This window comes from Diabrotica undecimpunctata, chromosome 6, assembly GCF_040954645.1.
Source record: "Diabrotica undecimpunctata isolate CICGRU chromosome 6, icDiaUnde3, whole genome shotgun sequence".
In the NCBI taxonomy this organism is placed as follows: domain Eukaryota; kingdom Metazoa; phylum Arthropoda; class Insecta; order Coleoptera; family Chrysomelidae; genus Diabrotica; species Diabrotica undecimpunctata.
Window position 1 is genome coordinate 95,907,101 of NC_092808.1, and position 23,705 is coordinate 95,930,805.

A 23,705-nucleotide genomic window follows, 5' to 3' on the forward strand; every position below is an offset into this window, starting at 1 on the left:
ATATATATATATATATATAAAAACTTGCCTCAAATAAAAAAAAAAACATTTTGTTAATAAAACATTTATTTTATATCTTTAATAATTAAAAAAGCCTAATTTAGATCTAATCTATCTTAAGGAAACATTTTTTTAACCATATCATTAACTCTAATTTCAGCCTTTCTAAGTTCAACCTTAATAATGGAAAGGCGCTCACAACAAGCTTTATTATCAGGCTCTAATTCTAACAATTTAGATAAAGCATCAAATGATCTTTCAAAGTCCCAACTAAACGCAACAATGATGCCAGCTAAACGCAATATATATATATATATATATATATATATATATATATATATAATATATATATATATATATATATAATATATATATATATATATATATATATATATATATATATATATATATATATATATATATATAAACTTGCCTCAAATAAAAAAAAAAACATTTTGTTAATAAAACATTTATTTTATATCTTTAATAATTAAAAAAGCCTAATTTAGATCTAATCTATCTTAAGGAAACATTTTTTTAACCATATCATTAACTCTAATTTCAGCCTTTCTAAGTTCAACCTTAATAATGGAAAGGCGCTCACAACAAGCTTTATTATCAGGCTCTAATTCTAACAATTTAGATAAAGCATCAAATGATCTTTCAAAGTCCCTACCATTTTGGTAAGCAACACCTAATCTGTAAAGAGCTTTTGCGTTACTAGGATTATACGTTAATACTTTTTCACATAAAGGAATGACCTTTTCCCACATTTTATTTCTAAAATAACAAGTGGATAAGTTATTATAAAGCGTTTCCTTAATATTATTTATTCTTGATATTGGTATATCTTCAATGATGTCTGGTGGTTGTTCAGCATCAATAGGAATTGAGTGAAGAATTTTTAAACCTTTTATAAACCTAAATGCAGCATCTTTACTATTTTGCTGTTTGAATAGTACATTTCCCTTTTCCTTGTGATATAAAGCTAGTTCGAGTTTTTTATTTGTGCGCCATTCATAGATATGTCCATCAAAAACTAAATTTATAAGTATTATGACTAAAGATATATCATCGTCGGAATATTTTATAACAAATTTAGATTTTTCTCCAACGTGCATTGTAGTTAAACAATTTTGAATAGACCTCCATAAATCCCCATCTGCATCCCCAATAGTTATAGTTGTGTTAATAATATCTTTAAGAGGAGCATAATTTAATATAGTAATAGTGCATTTACTATTTTCATCCGGTTTATCCCCCCATTGTCCTTCTTCTATAATCTCTTTTTTAATACTATCGTTTAAATACTCATAAACCATATTTTTAACACTCAGATTCCGTATTAAACTTATCAGCAAGAATTTCCAAAGTTAGAGCATAATATTCATGAGCTGTCTTATCGTTACCCGCAATTGGACTAGGTAATGCCAATTTACAATCACTGAAATACTGCCCTGTCGTTCTATTAGACGTTAAAAGAAGATGAAGAGGTGTCTGCGCTCCTTGTTTGGGATTTTTGATTACTAATATTCGTATTGGCCACTGAAGAGCATATAACCATGGGTTGCTTAAGGGAGGGAAATTTCTGAAAATTGAAGTTTCAACGTTTCCAGGATTTGCGGCATTAATTATTACGTTGGTACCTGAAATTTAAAGAAAAAGTAATTAATTTGTAATAAAACATGTATGAAAATACAAATTGTGAATTCTCTGCATGAAACTTCCATTGTTTTGTCTGATGATGACTTCAGTAGCCAAGTTTTGATCCAGATATATAAATCAAAATGTATCACATCTGTGCAAACAATTTTGAAAAAGCTTTTGACAAGGTCCGACATACCAAAATGCTAGAAATATTGAAAACAGCTGGATTGTACAAAAAAGAGATACGAATAATTACAAATCTATACTGACATCAAGTGACAAGAATTAAAGTTGAACAAGAACTATAGGATGAAATAAATATAAAAAGAGGAGTGAGACAAGGGTGTTTACTATCATCTTTACTCTTTAACTTGTATTCAGAAGAAATATTTAAGGAAGTCCTAATGGATACAACCGAAGGTATTAGTGTTAATGATGCAACCGTAAATAATATTAAATATGCCGATGATACCTTAATGCTTGATAATTGCAGAGAATACCTTCAAAATCTAATGAACAAAATAAAACAAACATATGATCAGTATGGATTCAAGCTCAACGTTAAGAAAACTAAATATGATAGTTAGCAAGCAAAACTATATACATAACGGTATAAATGTCGGAGATGCCATACTGGACAGAGTAGAGAAACTCGTGTATCTCGGCAGTAATATCAATGTGAGCTGGGATCCAACCGTAGAAATTAAAAGCCATATAGAACAAGCCCGAGCCACTTTTGTAAAAATGAGGAACGTACTTTGCAGCCACGATCTTAGTATTGACCTTCGCGTTCGAATGACATACTGCTATATTTTTACAGTGCTACTGTGTGGGATAGAAGCATGGACCCTAAGTGAGGCTGAGATATAGTTATATAGACGACTACTATGAATAAGCTGAGTCGACACAGTTAGAAATGAGGAGGTCCTTAGACCAAACAACACAACTGGTCAATATAATAAAGAGACGCAAGATGGAATCCTTCGATCACATTATGAGACACCCTGAAATATGAACTTTTACATCTGAACATTCAAGGAAAGATCTAAGGTAAACGTGGTCCTGGTATAAGAAGAACATCATGGCTAAAAATCTAAGACAATGATACAGAAAATCGACTACAATCATTATTTAGAGCTGATGTCAATAAAGTCACGTTAGCGAATATGGTAGCCAACATATATATATATATATATATATATATATATATATATATATTGTGACAATTAGGGTTTATAGAAAATAATTTATAAGTTATGTACTACATAATATTAGATATTTGGTTGTTTTAAATAAGTTATATACTAGAGAATTTAATAAAAATATATTTATGTGAGGGCATTTTTAATAAATTAGCATATAATAATTGTAAAAAGTTTTATTTAGTAATTTTAATTTTGTAAATAGATTTAAGTGAGCCATGTGCCTAGGCAACCAACTATACATACTCCAAGTGTCAAATTAAGAATCATAATACGAATATAAGTGGGGTTATTATAATAATATATTGTTTGAAATGTGTATTTTATTAAATTAGAGTGTTAGTTACTAATTTAATTATATATTCTGATCTGAAAAGCCTAAATGTAAACAAAATTATTAATAGAAAAGAATGGAATTCTCTGGATCTCCGGAGATGGCCATGTTTGCGAAATGGTTTGTTCCAGAAAATTCATACAAGTATGAAATAGAACAAATTGGAACATGATCTTTTACGAGATGGTTCTAGAATGTCCAAAACATATAAATACCCGTGATTTGGATTCAAGATGGCAGTTTTTGAAAGTTTTTAGTCAGAAAAGTTTTAGATAGTGCAGTCAGAAGCAGTTTTTAGCAGTTTTTAAGTTTTTAGTCAGAAGTCAAGCAGTTTATTATGAAAGTTAGTTAGAGTCAGTGAATCAAGTACAAATAGTCCAATAGTTTAATATAGTGAGTTAAATGAAGATTAAAAATTATGCATATAATTTAATGTACATTTATAATTATACACAAATAATTATTGAAGATAAAAAAAGGTATATTGGAAGAAATTAAATTATATTATGGTTGGAGATTAGTATAAATCAACTTATAATAATTGGATATTGGTATATTGAAAAGAAGAATAAATATAAATGCTGTTTGCTAGTTTGGTTGGTGGTGTATAAATGATGGTGAAGAAATCTATATCTTAAATTGGTAGAAGCTGATAATTGGAAAAAGAAATTTCACAAAAACAAGGATAACCGAAGTACGAAGACTTTCAGTGGTGATTAGAATATATATAGTGGAAAACAGTTCATTTAGGCATTCAGTGAAAGAAAGGTACAAAATTTTGTTAATATAATTTAGTTAGTGTCATAACAATTTCAATTTTGAAGATAGTTTGTTTAAATTTTAGATTGTCTATAGAATTTAATTAGTTTTATAAGAATATCAGTTTAAGATAGTTTATTTTAAATTTACATTGACTAGGTTAGATATATATGTGTGTTTCATAATAGTTATAATAAAGATAATTTAAAAAAGTACTTACAAGCTAATTCTTTGAGAACCGCAATAAAAACCCTATATTATTAAAAATACTCATTGCTCATCATTCAAACAAAAACACATCTTAACAATATATATATATATATATATATATATATATATATATATATATATATATATATATATATATATATATATATATATATATATATATATATATATATATATATATATAAATATATAAGGTTAATTCGAGTTAATAGGAAATTAAAGGTAGAAGGTATCGGCATAGCTTGCAACAAACGAAAAAGAATATAATAAAATATGTGTATAAAATGGAAGGCAAACGTACATAAGTATTTCTGACTATTGATCGTCTTCGGTACGGTGCAGCCAAGTTAGAAAAGGAGCATGTTAACTTGGGATAGGATCACTACAGGAGCAATGCGACCAATATGTGGCAATATTGTTAAAAAACTCTGAGGATTCCAGAGCAACAACTAACACATCCACGGAGGAAGCTAAGCTACCCGAGAAAAGTAATGCCAAACGTTTAGAACGAGGACTCTGGAATCCTCAGTCTTATCCTCATATTATTTTTTTTGTTTTCTTGTTCTTCTATTTTTACTCCAACGTATACATAACGATTGTGCCATAGTGCAACCTTGTCTGAGTTAATTATAATTAATAGCACTGAATTATCTTGACATATGTTTACCTTCCTTTTTTAGAGACTGCACCTGTATACAGGTGTTTGAATTCATTTTTTGTTTTTCTGTCTTCACAAATAAGGTTTTTTATGATTCGCTCGTATAATTGACTGGTATAAAGTAGGTACTATTCATCTGTAATTGGTGTAGTTGTCTATAACATCTTTCTTTTAGATCTATGTAGTATATCTTTCCTTCAATGACTTGAAATTCGGTTACCCATTTATATATCCCTCAAAAATCTTTTTAAACATGATGAATAGCTTTTGATAGCTTTTGGATCCATTTTTTATAAATAAGTTTTTGTACCTTTTTTTACATTGAGGTTTACTATCTCACCTTTCTGGTACACTCTCGTCTTTCTACGATGATGAGCGATTTAAAATATTCTTCCTATTTTGATGACATGAGTACAATGACTACTAGAATCCAGTATATTCGATCACGCGAATGCAATAAGAAGTTAAAGATACCGCATATCAGCACCGAACATTCCGGAACCTTGCAACATCAATTGTGACGTATTAAAAAAGCAAATTCAGCAAGTGTAATTATTATAAAAAAAGCATTGCAAAACCACCTTTTTTCAGTCTGATATTAGTCTGATATATTAGTATTTGTAGTCTGAATATAATATTTTCTATTGTAACTAAAATCTTGGCTAGTGTAAATAAAAGTTTATTTCGAGCGTGTGTGCTTTTTAAAAGTGTTTTCCAAAAGAACATTCATAATTCATGTTTCTTAATGCATATGTGTTAGAACGTACAGCAGATCTGAAATAGCAATGGGTGGGATACGTAGCTCGGCAAGATCAAACCAGATGGACAACTAAACTGGCACACTGGCGACCAAAACAGACAAAACAGCGTCGGAGGACCCCAGAAGAGATGGCTTGATGATGTCAAAAAATCTGCAGGAAATAGGTGATTTCAAATAGCAGAAGATAGCATGGAGAAATATGGAAGAGGTCTATGTTTAGGAGTGGACAGACAGTGGCTGAGGCAGATGTTTCTTAATGATATTTTTCTCTTTGGTCTGAACTTAAATTACAAATAAATCTTCAATCTTCATGATTCCCCTTCCATTTTCTTCACAATCTCCCATAAATGTATCAAGCCTTTACATTTTCTCACCCATTTTAATTTTTCTCTTTCTTCCTCTCTTATTTAACTCTTGCAGAATTCTCTCTTATATGTAACCCTATCTTTGTGGTTACTACCCCTAGTTTCTATTAACCCTATACAGGGTGAGTCACCACTAACGGGACGGAAGATTACAGCAAAACGGTAAAAGATTTTGAAAAATTTTTAAATGTATAGTATGTAGGTTGATAAAGGCTACATTCTAAAATTATTTTAAAATATACAGGGTGTCAGAATAAAGTGCGGCGTATCAAAGTTATATTTTTTCTTATGAAACACCCTGTATTTTATTGGATTTTCTAATTGTCTGTAAAAAATAAGGTATAGTTTCATAAGACTTCCCTATACCTATGTACAGAGTGTTCTGAGTTATGTCGAATTTTCTTAAAATGTAAAACTTTAAACGAGGACTCATTCTTAATTTATTCAAGCAATTCTAATAAAATTACTCATACATCTAAATAGCTGGATATTGTTCGAATGTATTTCGTGATTAATTATTAAACATTTATTTACAGGGTGTTTAAACTTTGTAGTTTCATTATTGGATTATTCAATGTGTAATACAGTAGACTCCCTCTATAACGAGAACTGAAATGACAGACTAATTACCTCGTTATAAGCCGATCTCGTTATATCAGACAATAATAATACTATGCATACATATGAATCTGTATTTTTGTAAACCATTAACTTCCTATAGTGAAGCCATTCGGAGCAATATAAGATGCTAATAAATATTGTTTAAATGGCATTTTTGAAAAAAAGTTATTTACTTTTATTGTCAATGAAATATATTAAAACATAAAAGAGTTGTTTACTTTTATTATCAATGGTATACGTTAAAACAAAAAATCTGTACTTATATTTTTTTCCAACTACATAATGTATAAAGCGTATTTTCAAGGATAACATAAACTATTGCTTCTGCAATTTTAAGAACTCTGTCATTTTAACTGCTTTAAATGGTCCACTATCATTCTATCATATTTTCTAAAGATGTGAAACAGTTGTATTTATTCATTGTAAAGAAGTTTATTGCGGGCTGCAGTTAAGTTTATTGAGGGGCTGTTTGAAAAGGTATTTATTTATAGCCACGACCCGACCAAAAACGTAAAAAACACGTTTTTGGATCTTATTTTCTCTCGTTATAACCAAATTTGCCTCGCTATGGACGGTTATAGTTCAATAGAAATTTCACGGGACATCTAATGTATCTCGTTATAAGCGAAACCTCGTAATAACCGTGTTCGTTATAGAGGGAGTATACTGTATAAGGCTTATTTTAAATGGAACACCCTGTATATTAATGAATTATTAAATTAAAAAAATTTTTAATTAAATTATTAATTTAATTAAAAATTTAAAATTTTGTTAAACGGAAATCGATTTTAAATATTTATAATTGTTACTTTCGATTTTTAAACCCACCATATTGACATATTGTTATAAACGAAACCAGTGTAGTTGTAAATACATTTTTTGTAAATAAACTAAAATTTTTATGTCTTTGGATTTGTATTCGTTGGGAATAGGATAATTAGTATTAAAATATGATGAAAAGAAAATAAAAAAAATTTGTTGAAAATCTGATGTTTTTTAGATTTTCTACGATTCATCAAGTGAAAGGCAACTGCGCAAAGGTTACAGTTTTCAAAAATGACGTAGATATTAACGTTATGTTTAATTTTTTGTATTATTTTAAGTATTAAAATAAGTTTAACATTTAAATAAAAATAAAACTGTAAAATATATGTATTTTGTTGAATTCATAATAATAATAATAATAATAATAAGATGTACCTATAACTTCTTACGTGCTTACGAGCACACACTCTTTTTTTGAAAACAATTAAATACATAACGAAACAGAAAGAATTTTAATAAAACAAATAATACAAAATGAATAATGAACATAAATAATACAAAATAATCCAAAACTTAGTATAACTAAAAAATGTTCAGGTATGCAACAGCTGTTCAAATTGCTTGCAATCTTGTGCAATACAACAAGCGATTCTATCTTCGAATGATTTACTTACATTATTTAACATAGCAGGAGTTATTGAAGCAAACGCGTTTGTAATTCTTAATTTCATGTCATCTCTAGTAGTAGGAGGTATAGCATATACAATATTTTTAATATAACCCCACTTAAAAAAATCCATCTTGGTTAATCCTGGTGACCTAGGGGGCCAATTATATGAACCACCTCTACCTATCCATCTGTTTGTAAATTTTCTGTTAAGGTAGTTCCTAACATTACGTGAGAAATGAGCAGGAGCTCCGTCCAACTGGAGCCACATTTTTGTTCGTAGACTAAGTGGAAGGTTCTCAAGCAGTGTCCAAATATATTGTTTTAAAAAATTTAGGAAATTTGTCCCATTGAGATGTCCGTCAAAAAAATACGGGCCGATAACGTACTCGCCCATAATGCCGCCCCAAACATTAACACTCCATCGGTATTGGCGATCAACAGTACGAAATAAATGTTTATTTTCTGTGTCATAATAATGAAAATTATGTCTATTTACTAGACCATTATTATGAAAAGTCGATTCGTCTGTAAATAATACATTTCTAAAAAAATCAGGATCTTCTCCAACTTTATCTAAAGTCCATAAACAAAAATTTAAACGGTTACCATAATCTTGTTCTGTCAAATGCTGGTGAAGTTGAATGTGATACGGATGAAAGTGGTTGGTCTTAAGTATTCTACATACATACACTAGTTTGACTAATTTCTAATTCACATCTTTTGTTTTAAATCAATATACCGATGAAGAGTTTAAATAATTGTAAATTACGCAAAAACTATGAGACTTAAGTATAGGACATCTTTATACCGTTCAAAAGATGAAACTTTTTAGTATTACGTGTTTGGGACTTTTCATTTTGTATAATATAGGATTTTAGGTCAGTCTTGCAACAGTGTGTACTTAGTTGCAACCTGTAAGACTAATGGACTCGCCCAAGTAGTAATGTACAAGAGGAATAAGGTTGTAGAGAGAAGTTGTTATAATGGCGGAAACAACACAGCATTGTAAATTTGTATGGTTAAATAAAAAGTTGGAAATATCAGTTGGGATATTAATTTTGGCAAAGAAAACCTACGTTAAGAAAAGTTAAAGTTCTTAGCATAATCATTGCGATTAATTAATATCCATGGTGTTCCATTTAAAATAAGCCTCATATTAGATATTGAATAATCCAAAATTGAAACTAAGTTTTTAACACCCTGTAAATAAATGTTTAATAATCAATAATGGAATAAATTTAACCATTACCCAACTATTTCGCTGTAAGAGAGAATTTGTTATAATTATTTAAATAACTCGAGAATATAGAATAAGTCTTCTTTAAAAAAAAATTTTTTGCTTATAGTGTAGTAAGTTGTGGTTTATTTTGTATTATTTGTTTTATTAAAATTCTTTCTGATTCGTTGTGCATCAGCAAGTAAAAGTATAAAGTATACACATTTGTTTACAACTACATTGGTTTCATTTATAACAAATATGTCAAAATGATGGGTTTAAAAATCGATAGTAACAACTATAAATATTTTGAAATCGAAAAGAAAATTTTAAATTACGCAAAATCTATCACTCCTAGTTATATGACATCCATATATCATTCGAAAGTGGAAAATTTTTTTAATATAATATTTCATTAATATACAGGGTGTTCCATTTAAATTAAGCCTTATATTACACATTGAATAATCCAATAATGAAACCACAAATTTTGAACACCCTGTAAATAAATGTTTAATAATTAATCATGAAATACATTTAACCAATATCCAACTATTTAGAGGTATAACCAATTTTATTAGAATTTCTTAAATACGTTAGGAATGAGTCTTCGTTTAAAGCTCTACATTTTTAGAATATTCCACATAACTCAGAACACTCTGTACATAATTATAGGGAAGTATTATAGGGAAGAATTATATGAAACTATACCTAATTTTTTGGTGAAAATTAGAAAATGTAATAAAATATAGGGTGTCCCATAAAAAAAATATAACTTTGATACGCCGCACTTTATTGGGACGCTCTGTATATTTCAAAATAATTTTAAAATGTAGCCCTTATCAACCTTCAAACTATAAATTTAAAATTGTTTCAAAATCTTTTACCGTTTCGCTGTAATCTTCCGTCCCGTTAGTGGTGACTCACCCTGTATAACCCGACTGTTCTATACTTACTCAATAATTTTTGTGATAATTCCTTAGTAAATAAATTGAGCGCCAATTTGGATACTCCGTAGGCAATAAAATTGTCTCTAAATTCTGTTTGACATTTAGTCACTGCATTTAAATCATACACATTGACGAGTCGATGAGCTTCTGAAGAAATGTTAACTATCCGCGCATGTACTGATCTTTTAAGTAAGTCCAATAAATGATGTGTCAAGATGAATGGGCCTAAAAATAAATAATCTCTATTTATATGCATACAGTATACGTCATTTATGGTGAGATGCGTATAATTACATACTTTTCGAATTACTCTAAAACGATCCAAAGTTCGGCATTTATTCAGCATATATATATATATATATATATATATATATATATATATATATATATATATATATATATATATATACATATATATGAAAGTAAAAGATTGCATTTCATTTCAATCGGAACTCCACCATTGCTCTACACGTGTTTCGAGTTATTCAACTCATCATCAGGAGCACTTGTGGAAGTTCAACTGAAATGAAATGCAGTCTAGTATTTGGTTATTATAACCAAAATAACAAGCCAGGTACGCTAGCAGCGACATCTATACGAAGTAACAAGAAGTCCAGAGACCTAGAATTTACTATCAGAGAGAGGTCTCTGGACTTCTTGTTACTTCGTATACATATATATATATATACATATATATATATATATATATATATATATATATATATATATACATATATATATATATATACATATATATATATATATATATATATATATATATATATATATATATATATATATATATATATATATATATATATATATATATACTTCACCATAATTGGCGTTGTATATTCAGAATATAAATTTTACAATAATTAATATAAATGAAATAAATTTTTTTAAGTTATTTCAGCTAAATAAAAGTGCTAATGAATATCCAAAACATAAAACATTTTGAATTAGTTGTTTTTTACTGTCTATTAATAATAAAGTTAAATCAGGATGAAATTATGTAAGTGATCTTCCGAAGTTTTTATCGTTTATTTAAATATATTGTATAAGATCTTCTCAGATCTAGTGTGTGATAAGCTGTGTATATGAAATAATCTATTAATTTCCAGAAATATATCTTACAGAATTGTATTCTATTATATAGTTCTGAAATCTATAATTTAATAACACACCTAAATAGTTGGTTTGAAGAGTAATTTCAAATCCATCTTCTGTCAAATCTTGAGGGTGATAAAAAACTCCTGCATTATTTACTAAAGCATAGATCTCTGTAAATTCGGTTTTCAAAGTTTCTGCAAATTTAACAATACTCGAGATTTTACAAAGATCTAATTCCTTGACAAATATTTTGATATTTTTACTTTTTGAGTATTTAAGAATGTATTTCTTGGCCTCTAATCCTTTATTAATACTTCTGCAAGCAAGAACCAGAGTAGCACCTAAAAATAATCAATAAGCAATAGCCACAACATCTATGTACTGTTTCAACCAAGTTCTACTACAATATGTGCAACAGTATAATAATATATTTATGTTGTATTTAAGTTTATATGTGCATATATGTATTTAGTTTTATCAATATATGTGCATAAAAAGTTATCTAATGTAAGTTAACTGAACCATGTTAACCTTTTTTTTTATTGAGGGTGTAAAATCTTCCAAAGATGTGTATTGGATTAAGATTAAAAGGATACACCAGAGTGCATTTTGCCTCTTGGAAGTCATGCCTTCGGTGTGTCCATGATGCCTTGCCAACCAACTAAAACCACCCATAGCCACACACGCGCGGCTAGTCTTCTTTAGACCGTCCTACACGCACGTGCGGCTTCCTTCTCTTCTGTTTTTCCCTTTAGCTTTCTGTGAGCTTTCTCCAGAATTCTTCTGTATTTTTGTTTACGCATTACCTGCTGCCATACTGGTGCTGCGTATAGTATGGTGGAGAACTTCCACTTCCATGAGAATTCTCTTTCTACCTGTCCCTGAACATCCTATATTTGGCATGATCTTTGTTACCACTGCTGTTCTTTAATCAGCTTTTTTCACAGCATATATCCTCTCTCCTTTAGCCACATCCGAACTAGTTTAAGGACTGTGTTTATCTCTAATATGTCATTATAGAGTACATTCCAGAGCAGCGGATCAAGACACTCCTACAGATGTCTTCATTATGCCATCTTTAGTAGTATTCATGCTCCTGTCTGTGAAATAATCCCTCAGCAAGTTCTGCAAGTATGGGGATATTTCGATTTCTTCTAATGGTCTGATTTCCCCCCAGCTCACATTGTTGAATGCATTCTTTCTTGATGTCCATCCACCTATGCCTGCTACTTGTTTTTCCCTTACGAACCTGTTTATGGCATTTGCCTTTTCTGAACCCATACTGACAGTCCGACAGGCCTCCCTTTTCTTCTACTTATTTTTAGAGCCTTGACTTTATGAGGATTTCGAATAGCTTGCCTAGTGTATTTAGCAAGCATATTGACCTAAAAGCACTTGGTTCTTCCATTTCTTTCCCAGGTTTCGTGATGAGGACAAGGTTTGCCGCTTTCCATACCGTGGAGTATTTCTGTCTTCTAAGGAGGTTGTACATTATGTTTTCACCTATTCAGCCTTTTCTTCAATAATGGTTTTTATCATATCCAGTGTAATTTTGTCAGGTCTGGGTACCTTCTCTGTCTTTAGTGTTAACTAAAGAACCATGTTAACCCAACACATTATACAAATGGCTATTACTGAAACATTTTAACTACTGTATTTAATCGGAATAAACCACAATTTTAATTTAAAATATTAAATGTTTTAAGTTTTGATTTCCGCCTGGGCAATCGTTATATAAAAATGCTTCAAGAAAATAATAGTTTCCATAATAATCGGTATTTGACAATATAAAGAATAGAGTAATAATGAATGTAAAAGAAAAAAAAATTTGAATAATTTTAGGATAAGAAAATATTTGAAGATCATCAACACGAGACTAGTGTTTACATAAAAATTGTTTCCAGTATTAAAGTGTAATTATGGCAAACAATTTGTTCTTTAGGTACAGGATTTAATGAAAATAAACCATTACTATTCATTGCCAGCACTTCACATGGATGTTGCCTCTGAAGTTGCACTTCACTATATTGAACAGCACATCACTGTTGTGCAAAAATACTAGATGTTTATAGTTTCTCTCCTCTTGCCAAAAGAAGATAGCTGATATTTTCAAATTAATTAATATTTTATAAGTACTACACTATGTATCACTTAAAGTGTTCCTTTTCATTGTAAATAAACATAAGTCTTAATGCTGATTCATTGTTTTTAGTTTTTTGTCCTATGAAGACAATTTTTTGTTGGTTTTTTAATAATGTAATAATATTCAGATTATCTGAAATTTAAGATATTCTAGGTTCATATTTTCATAGTTCACTATATTAAGAAGAACCTTATATAGTATAAAAAAAGGTGTTCATTGATGAATAATGATTTTGTTGATTATGTTGTATATCTAAGATCCTTTAAGATATCTAAGGCCCTTGTTAATGTTATCGTAGAATAATTGTATATACTCTTTAGCGACACTTAACAATTCTTGAAGAAATCATCCCAGTAACACTTAACAAAACCAACATTTTAACATCTTAAAAAACAAAACAAATACATAACAAGAGAACAGTGCAAGAAATAATTAATTTGATGCACAAAACGGAGTTCTTCATAAAGTCTTTAAAAATCATTAAAGATGGTCATATAATTAAACTAGGCAAGGTTTTTATTGTTTAACTGCCATATAATATTTGAGCTATGTGGAAATACAAATTGAACAAAAACTATTGTACATATTGAACTTGGTGGAACAGAAATATCTGCCATCATAAATGCTCTTTTGTCCAATTCTGCAAAAATATGATTTAATAACTAGTAAATTCTATAAAATTTTAGAAAGTATAAAGCAACATGAAATAAAAGCTTACTTAAAAATCATACATTTGGCAAAGAAAATAATGCTTCTTCCTCTGCTTACTACATTTAAAAAATCAAACAAGTCAACAATTAATCTTATTTTAAACTTATGATAAAAAATTACTTATGGATGCATACATGAATAGATTTGTCTCGAAAATAATGCAGGACTCTCTGACCATGAAGCAGTATACAAAAAGTTTAACATTCTTAACAAACAATCCTCGAAAACCCAACATTTAGGTAGGATTTTTTCAGCTCAGAACTTTCGTAAATTCCAAAATTTGTGCTTGACTTCTGGGTGGCACTTTCCCTCTGTGGACGTGGACTATAATTTCAGTGATTCTTTGGATAAGCTTGTGTGTATTTTCAATAAGGTATTTCCTTTAATTCAAGGAATATTCCAGGAATAAGGTTCCAAGTACAGAGGAACCTATCTAAAACTTATCAAAACAGCTAAAAAAATGTACTATGAGAATCGTCTGGGAAGCTCTAAAAATGTTGCAAGGGAAACTTGGTCCATAATAAATGATCTTCGAAATAAAACTAACTCAGCTCAAACATTTTCTCTTCCAAACCCTGAAAATCTAAATGAATACTTCGTTAATAAAAATATAACATCAGCTATTTTGCCACAACAAGATCCTATTTCCTATCTTCCCGATTCAAAAAAGGTCTTGAATTCATTCTTTATAAGGCCAGTTGATAAATCTGAACTGATCCAAACAATCAGTAGTATCAAAAGCAAATTTTCATGTAGTACTGATGGACTATCCATTAAAATTTTCTTAAATCTCCCAACTAATGTGTTGGAAGTCCTGGTCTCACTAATTAATGATTCCTTTGAGAAAGGTACGTTTCCAGAGTGCCTAAAAACAGCCATTATTATTCCTCTTCATAAGGGTGGTGATAAATCTAATGTCTGCAACTATAGACCTATTGCCTTACTACCGGTCCTATCCAAAATTATTGAGATACTTATAAAAGCCCGACTTATGTCCTTTCTCATTGAAAACAACATTTTATCACAAAGTCAGTTCGGCTTTTTATCTAATAAATGTACCAGTGATGCTATGTTTTCTGTACTACATGAGGTCTATCAAGCACTAAACAATAATCTTTATACTGCCACTGTTATTTGTGACTATGCCAAAGCTTTTGATTGTGTAAATCACATTTTGATAAAAAAACTGAAATTCTACGCAATTCGAGGTATTTCTTTGAATTGGTTCCAATCTTACTTGAGGAATAGGAAACAAATAGTTAGAGCAAATGATACTGACTCTAGTCACAAAAGCATTGTATGTGGAGTACCACAAGGTTCAGTACTGGGTTCTCTACTTTTCCTTATTTTTATAAATGACATTATCATCATCATCATCATTGGTGCTACATCCCTATAAAAGAGCCTCGACCTTCCCAAGTCTATTTCGCCAGTCAGTTCTATCCATTGCCAGTTTGCTGCTATTTGTCTACCATTCTCATCTACACCATCCCTCCATCTGAGTTTTGGCCTACCCCTACTTCTACTTCCCACAGGTTGCGAAATAAGGATTCTTCTAGTAGGGTTGTTCTGCTGTGATCTTGCCAGATGTCCTACCCATCTTAGTCTTCCTATTTTTATAAAGGATACTACGTCTTTACCACTAAATATATGTTTATATCTGTGATATATTTCGTAGTTGTACCTCCTTCTCCAGACACCATTTTCACAGATGCCACCGAATATTCTTCTCAGGATCCTTCATTCAAATATAAGCAGGAGATTTTCATCTGCCTTGGAAATGGTCCATGTCTCCGACCCATATGTCAGCACTGGTTGTATAAGGGTTTTGTATATGGTTATTTTTGTTTTTTGGCTTAAGTTTCTGTTTCTCATATGTCTACTCAGTCCAAAATAGCATTTGTTTGCTAAGATTATTTTTCGCTTGATTTCTTCCGTCATGACGTTCTCCTTGGTGATCAGGGAGCCTAAGTATGTGAGTTTGTCCACCACTTCAAAGGTAGAATTATCAACCGTGAATTGGTGGCCGATGTTTCTGGCTCTATTGTTGGGTGTTGATGCCATTATCTTAGTTTTATCTTCATTTACTTGCAGGCCCATATTTTTGAGGCATTTGACAAAGTGGTATACATTTCTTCTAGCTTGCGTGTTGTGCGGGCAACTAAGTCGACATCATCTGCATATGCCAAAATGGCATTGCCATATAAATGACATCACTAATTTAAAAATTGATGGAAAAATTTTTCTTTTTGCTGATGATACCAGTATTACCTGCAAGAACTCTAATATTGCAACACTTCATGCAATTCTAACTTCTGATCTACTTAAAATAAAAACCTGGTCCGACTCTAATTTACTCTCTTTTAACCTGGATAAGACAGTAGCATTATCCTATAAAGGAGCTCTTCAACCCTTGCTTCTTAATAACAGCCAGATCAGTATAATTGATTCTGTAAAATTTCTTGGTATTTTTATAGACAGCAACCTTAAGTGGTCCCTTCCTTTTTGGAGTTCTAGTACAGCTGCCCAATCTGATCCAAATTTAAATTACAAAAAGAGCAATACAGTATCTTTTTGGCCTCAGTAGAAAACACATTGCAAAAGCTACCTTAAAAAATCACGGGATTTTAACTGTTCTCTTTCTATATATTCTAGAAACTGTTTGCTTAATTCATAAACACCTACATGTTTTTCCAGCAAGACCTAGTCATGAGTACTCCACCAGAAATTCAAGCTTTGATGTGTATTTACTGATCCCGTCCACTGAAATAGTAAGGAAATCTATATTATATTCGGCAAAAAAATTATACAACCATCTCCCTTTGCAACTTAAATCTACAACTTCTTTCCTTAAGTTCCGCAAATTGACAAAAGCCTATCTATCTGATCTTATTCGTAAACTAGTTCATAAGGTTTTATTATGCAATTTGTAATTTAGTGAAATTTTGCAATGGATTGTATATTTTATTTTATTATGTTTTATTCTGTGATATTGACGATTTAGGTATCTAATTTTAGTAAATTTTAATTGTTATAGTTATTATTATTTTTTTATTTTTCTAAGCTTTGTCCATAAAATTGTACAATTTTCAGTGACAATAAAGCATATTTCTATTCTATTCTATAATTACAATCATTTCATATCATTGCTCCAACTCTGAATTTTTATTAATAAATTGATATAAATAAATCTAAAATCAAATTGATATGTACCTGAGTTGAAATGAGAAGAGAGATTTTGTTAACTGTCAGTCCATAAATCTTATTGCAGGTATTAAGGCAAAGTACAAAAGTACATAGTTTCTCTAATTGGCTTAGCTCACGCTGGGTTAAGATGTTTTCAATAGTGACCAGACTAGTAGAATTTATTAATGACAGTTTTATGGACTTCAAAAATATGATTTCCATAAACTTTAATTACAATTTATGAAATCAAAATTCAGAATTGGCGCAATGATATAAAATGTTTGTAATTTCGAGACAAATCTATTCATCTAAGTTTTATTGAATTTGAGTGACATTACATTTTCCATAAGTTGTGTGTGATCTACTTTGCATAACTTCTAACCAGCATTTATTAGATAAGTTATAGTTTAATTTTTGTCAACATTACAAGATCTCCCATGTTGATTGAACAAGATATATGGTATGTGAATAAATACTACAGTTATATAATCTACATATATAATAATGTAAATACACAACATGCAAAAAAAAGTAAAATATAGATAAAAGTTAGGAGACACTGGATAAAGGTTTCATTACAATATTAAATTATTTGTTATATGTAATTGATAGATTGTTTTCCAGGCTGATATGTTGCAGTCTGGAATTATTTCTTCCTGTGCCTGCAGATTATATAAGAGGCTCTAGTCAGAGTTATCTTCACAACAGAGGTTCATAGCTTAGAGAGCAATCATGTAGGATGATGAGATCTCACAGAAACCTGCTATTACATTACAGAGCATTGCTCATAAAAGTAATACCTATTTCATAATGGTTTGATTTAAGTCCATGTTTTATAATAAATCAACATGGTTTAATTGATTTCCCTATTCTTACATACATTAACATTGATAAAAATAAAAGAGCACTTTTGACAGTCACTATTTCATTATTATGTCAATTTAAAGCACCTCGCTGAGCTAATTCCAGCCCTAAAGCTTTGCCAATGCCTGAATTTGCACCAGTTATTACAACAACTTGACCATCCAATCTCGCTGTACAACGGCAAACCCCTCCGGCAAAATATTTACTAAAAATAAAATAATGTACAATTGTTGACTAAGTATAAAACATTATAAAATGACTTACACTAAACCATAAGCAACTGAGCCGGCTACAACAGACCCTGCGATATACTTCCACATTGTGATTTACTTAAAAACCAAAATTAATAATTTACACAATAATTAATTATTTAAATTTGATTACGTACCTATTATTTGCTATTATGATCTAAATTGTCTTCTTACTTACGTTAATGTTTACTTTTTAAAATATATTTTCTTTTTTCTTAATACATTGACGTTGACAGTTTGCTGTTTTTAAATGGGCGCGTTCAGCAGACGGAGCAGCTACCGCTCCGCTACTTCCGAATCCATCGGTTAGCGCTGGACCAAATGTCATAAGTCAAAACCTGCTGGATTCCGCTACCGCTACCTTATCTGTCAATGTCAAATAATTTGTCATTTTAAAAATTAAATATTTTTGTTCTTTGTTTACGTTTGTCAGTAGATTACCAATTTAGCTTGACTTTTAAATATTATTTAACTTTACGTCACGTTCATATAATAGGAATATAGAAAGGAATGACATAATTAGAGTATTAGTGGAAGAACTTGCGGACGAGGAAAATAATATCCAGCTAATTGGAAATGTTGTGGATCAGTTGACACAAAATGAAGAATTAGAGCTAAATAATGTTGAGAGAGCTCAAGTGCCTCCTAATCAAAATTTTTATGAGGAAACCATTCACCAATAATATATGGGAGATCTTTTTATAAAGCATTTTCGCATGAGTAGGGAATGTGATGAAGTAGGTTTTAGTAAAGATTATTAGTTCTTTGAAAACTACATATAAATATTTTAGGTAATTACTCAGCAACTAGGAAATTTAGGAGTTATACCCATTTCAATTCAATACCCTACAATTCCTTTAGATAAAAAGTGGAACATCTATTAATGTGGCGAAAAGGCAAATAGAATGATGATACTTGTATATATTTTGGTTCATTAATATTTATGTTATATTTACAAACTTTTCTTATTTGGCTTATAAACACACTTTCCTCTGTAAAATAATTAATTTTAATAAAACAAAAGCTACTAAAAATATATCATTTTATTTACAACATTTTATTGAAAGTTTTATTTACAGTGCTATAAATGTAGTTAATACAATAAACTGATTTGGAAGAAGAATATATGAATAGTATGATTACAAAAAAAAAATAACATATACGGTTACAAAATAAGATAACAAATCAATTCAGAAAAAGTCACAAGGTATAATGGTATTAAGTTATCTAATGCATGCAGATAATGTAACACTAAACACAATACAAAAGCTGAAGTCGAAAGTATTACAAAGTTGGATCAGAATTATCACTTTTGAAGGGGAAAACTGATAGATTAAAAATTTGGAGCTTCTTTGAAGAGTTAGCTAATAGAAGAGTTCTGGGAGTAAAGCTGTTATAAGAGTAATTGAATCTATGAAAAGAATATAAAAAGTCTGCACATACCTAGTTGCAATATTGGAGAATAATAAACAAATATTTTGGAGAGAAGTTTGAAGCAGGTGCACAGGCTGTTGATAATTTTAAATAGAACTATTAAGTCTCTTTGATTTCTATATACCTCAAGAGAAGTTCAGTATACATTCTAATGCAACATATTCACAGTATACATGCATCCATACAATGGCATGACAGAAAATTGGACAGTCTTAAGTTTCAGTTTAGATGCAATGTAATAGGGGGACAAAACTGTAGACCAGTAAATGAAAAGGGATCTAACCATGGAGAAGGAGATCAAATAGCAGAGATGTAAGAAAAATCTTTGATGGTTCTCTTCACAAATCCAAGTAGCTTCATAGATTTCTGTATTGTTGTGGAAATGTGTGATTTATAGTTAGAGTCAAGGTTCACACCTAGATCCTTGGTTTCAAAAGTAGAATATATGGTTAAATTGTGTTTACTATATTCGAATATTATTGGGGGATGAGGAAGGTGCAAATGAAAACTATGACATTTTGACGCATCCAAATACCATTTTGTGTGCTCCACTTAGAGGCGATCAATATCCTTTTGCAGACTTCGGCCTGGCATTTGTTTATTTTAAAGCATTTTAAATCGTCAGTAAATATATAGTAAATTTTCACTTACTTGGAAACAACATATTAGATAGTTGACAATTAGATTAAACATTACACACAATTATCATCTAAATAAGGAAAGCTATATAGTGCCTGAAAGAAAGACTTTGATATGTAAGTAATAAAACCATCAACGAATTGAAACAATAATTACATCTATAGGCATGATAACAACAGAACTAAAAAACCAGAAACAGAGAGGAATAACACCAGCTTTCAGAACAAACAATTACTTAAGCAAATATAATAAGCACCAGAGCCAACATAAAAAACATTTATACAGTGGGGTATAACAAACTTAATCAAAAACCCAACATACAATATTACATCTGTTAAACTGGTAGAACCTTAAACAAATGTATTTCAGAACACAAAAGAGCTTTCAACAACAAAAAACAGAGTCTACATGCACACTTCACCTTTTATATCATAATAATTCATTTAGTGAACAATTTCAAATCCTTATATTAAGAAATTTATGAACCCTCACACTGCACCATAGTGAAAAAAAAGGACCCTTCTGGCTGTATATCTTTTTAACTCTATATACACACAAAATTAAAATCTAAGTATATATCTACACATTTCTTTAAAAAAAAACCTTAATTTGTGTTAGAGGTGAGAATCACTATATGATTCACGCAGCCTTGTTGACTGATATCGTATATTACAGCAGTGTGCATCAAATGCCGATTCACACAAAAACAAGTCCATATGATTCATGCGACCGTGTTTATCAATGTAATATCGTTTATTACAATTATATGTCCATTTCCACAATATAGGCCATTTTACAGAAAAATACAATTTTGCTCTAAATGAATATTATTTATTTCTAACTGTTAGCCCGTAGGTGTTTGTTGATTTCACTGTGTACTCTGTGCAATTCTTTATACTGTGAAAATGAGTTAAAAAAAAACAAGAGAAACTAAATAGTGTAATGAAAACAATATTTTTTTAATATATAAAGTTTTTGTTAATTTCTTATTAAAATAACAATGTATTTAAATATTAGTTTTCGTTAAAAAATAAATATATAATAGTTGACTTAAGTAGTTTTTATCAGTAACCCACTTTTCAGGCTGTGAGAATCAAACATTGGTTCACATATTTCAGAGGCCAAATATAGTTTCTGTTGCTTACAGTCGTCTACGTTTAAACTGCATTAATGATACTTTGATATGAGACCACAATTGCTTCTCAGAGCTTTCATAATTTGTGATGTGTGAGCATTACAAATGCGTGTGTATTCGATATTTGATTCTCGCGGCTGTAAAATCGTATTACCCGTGTATCACATTATGCTTCTCATGGCAGTGAGATGTATTAAAATATACAGATATAATTCTGAATGACCAATTTGAGACATACAGCTTTCCCCTCCTTTATTTGTTCAGAGACTATAAAGTGTAAAACAGACATTTGTTTGTCAATTGAGAAAGACAAAATGCTGAAATAGCTGTAGTGGGAAGAAATTATAATAAAAGTTATAGAGATGTAGAAAACAAAAGTTTTCAGAGTTTTCTTTTTAGATAACATTAACTATAAGTAATGATCAATTTCGACGTAAACATTTTTAATAGCTAATATATGAAGTGAAAAGAAAGTATGAACAAAACATGAAGGAATGGAACCAAACAGTCATTAAATTGTAAAGATAAATAATGGATCACCTTTTTGTTATTAGGAAACAGCTGGAAAGGAATTAGAAATCCAATCAAGAAATACCTCTAAACAAGTTAAATAAATTCAATGGATATGTCCATATTCCATATAATAAAGTAATATATGGCTGGAAGTAAAAACGTAAAAGCAAAACAAACAAACACCTAACCCTCAATTTTAGTACAGAAATGTCATGAATGACATTTCTCTCAACATGTTGGATGGAGGTAGCGATACATTTTTACGCTACCAAATTTGACAGGCCGCTCCGGAAGTAGCGGAGCGGTAGCGGTTTCATTTTGCAGACATTTACTCAACAGTTGTGGAGCAGCACCGCCTGCTGAACGCGCCCATGACAATTTGTTGAATTTGTTGATTCGGTCGGTTGACTTATATCAGAGTTTACTTACATTACTGTGTATTCTGTATTCCTTTGTATCACAGAATACTCCAGGGATTGAGTATTCTGTGGTTTGTATAGAATCTTAGAATCTGTCAGTGTCAATTTCATATTCATATGTTTTGTATGACTTGGTGTGTTTTTGTTAACACTTTTTTGTCAAAATATTTTACACTTAAAAACGCGGTGTATGTGAATTTCAAAGTTTTTAATAGTTTGCTTTTTAGTCATGTTAAAAGGAACAGTTGTGTATACATAGCACTCAAATGCGTTCATCTGTAAGTTATATTTTATCAAGTAGTATAAGTGAGCCAAATATGTCTCATCCCGATTATGAACAATATTCCCATGATCATGCAGCCCTATTAATTTTGGTCAAACAGATAGGAAACCAGTTAAAGCCTAAAATTTTTACCAAGTTTTATGAACGTATTAGTAAACTAACATGTGTTAAAATTACTGATTCTACAGGAGCAGTTAGGAATATTTTACTAAGGTATATTAAGGAACATCCTGTAGAAAATAATGATTGGGGAGATTTTCAAACGCATAGACGTTTATTGGGATTGATAACTTTGGGAAAATATGACTCCCAACAAGAGTTAAATGAAATATGTAGAGTACATGAAAGTCTTAAAGTTAAATATAATTCAACCTTATTTGATTCAAGATGTATCTTATTCGGAGTAACGCAAGATGCTGAATCTCCCGCAGAAGATAATCCTACATCTAGTAGCTCAGGGGATAGTGAAAATTCAGTGGAATCTCCACTACAGAAATTTACTACTCCCAGTAATTTTAAGGCTAGAGCCTTATTTTATGATGTATCCTCCCCTTGTGCTGATCTAGAAAACCAGTTAAATGAATTTATAAACTCCCTTTTTTGGGTTCTCGATTCAAAGCGAGTTGATAGATCAAGAGAAAAATTAGAAAGAGTTTCTCTGCTTCTAGCACCCTTTGAAAAAAAGGATTTTGTTGGTTTGGACATGGAATCAAGAAATAATAAAAAACGATGTACAGGTAAGACTTTTAATTAATATTTAATACCTAAAATAATACAGAATACATTCTAACTTACTGATGAGTATATTGATTATGCAAATTTACAGTTTTAACCAAAAT

General features: G+C 30.2%; 3 protein-coding genes across 4 annotated transcripts in view; 1 reads left to right on the forward strand and 2 right to left on the reverse strand.

Moving 5' to 3' along the window:
* Positions 1 to 453: 453 nt before the first annotated feature.
* Positions 454 to 1,322, reverse strand: LOC140443606 (tetratricopeptide repeat protein 9C-like). Its single transcript, XM_072534957.1, has one exon. It carries the CDS (start codon positions 1,320 to 1,322, stop codon positions 522 to 524), a length of 801 nt encoding a protein of 266 aa, XP_072391058.1. The 3' UTR covers positions 454 to 521.
* Positions 1,323 to 1,326: 4 nt separating this feature from the next.
* On the reverse strand, positions 1,327 to 18,716 carry LOC140443605 (retinol dehydrogenase 12-like). 2 transcript variants are annotated; one of them, XM_072534955.1, is made up of 6 exons: positions 18,581 to 18,716; positions 18,457 to 18,521; positions 18,279 to 18,397; positions 11,363 to 11,629; positions 10,182 to 10,400; positions 1,327 to 1,646 (listed from the first exon to the last, which is right to left on the reverse strand). In XM_072534955.1, the coding sequence occupies exons 2-6, from the start codon at positions 18,510 to 18,512 to the stop codon at positions 1,327 to 1,329; spliced, it is 981 nt and encodes a 326-aa protein (XP_072391056.1). In that variant the 5' UTR covers positions 18,513 to 18,521; positions 18,581 to 18,716. The 2 variants fall into 2 exon arrangements, with proteins under 2 accessions (XP_072391056.1, XP_072391057.1); XM_072534956.1 differs by having other exon boundaries at positions 18,622 to 18,710.
* A 4,001-nt stretch (positions 18,717 to 22,717) lies between these two features.
* The window catches only part of brun (trafficking protein particle complex subunit brun), a 112,555-nt gene continuing 111,567 nt past the window's right edge, over positions 22,718 to 23,705 (forward strand). The window contains exon 1 of the mRNA XM_072534949.1: positions 22,718 to 23,603. Within this exon, the coding sequence (XP_072391050.1) occupies positions 22,850 to 23,603 (754 nt within the window). The 5' untranslated portion in view covers positions 22,718 to 22,849. The remainder of the gene's footprint in view (positions 23,604 to 23,705) is intronic.

Bases quoted from the DNA above. Each gene is read 5' to 3' on its own strand.
- LOC140443605 (XM_072534955.1), bottom strand. From the start codon at position 18,512: ATGTGGAAGTATATCGCAGGGTCTGTTGTAGCCGGCTCAGTTGCTTAT. The intron at 18,398-18,456 runs GTAAGTCATTTT...TTTTATTTTTAG, and splicing joins TCAGTTGCTTATGGTTTAGT to TAAATATTTTGCCGGAGGGG. The intron at 1,647-10,181 runs GTAAGTATAGAA...TTTAAATTTCAG, and splicing joins ATTATCACAAAAATTATTGA to GTACCAACGTAATAATTAAT.
- LOC140443606 (XM_072534957.1), bottom strand. From the start codon at position 1,322: ATGGTTTATGAGTATTTAAACGATAGTATTAAAAAAGAGATTATAGAA.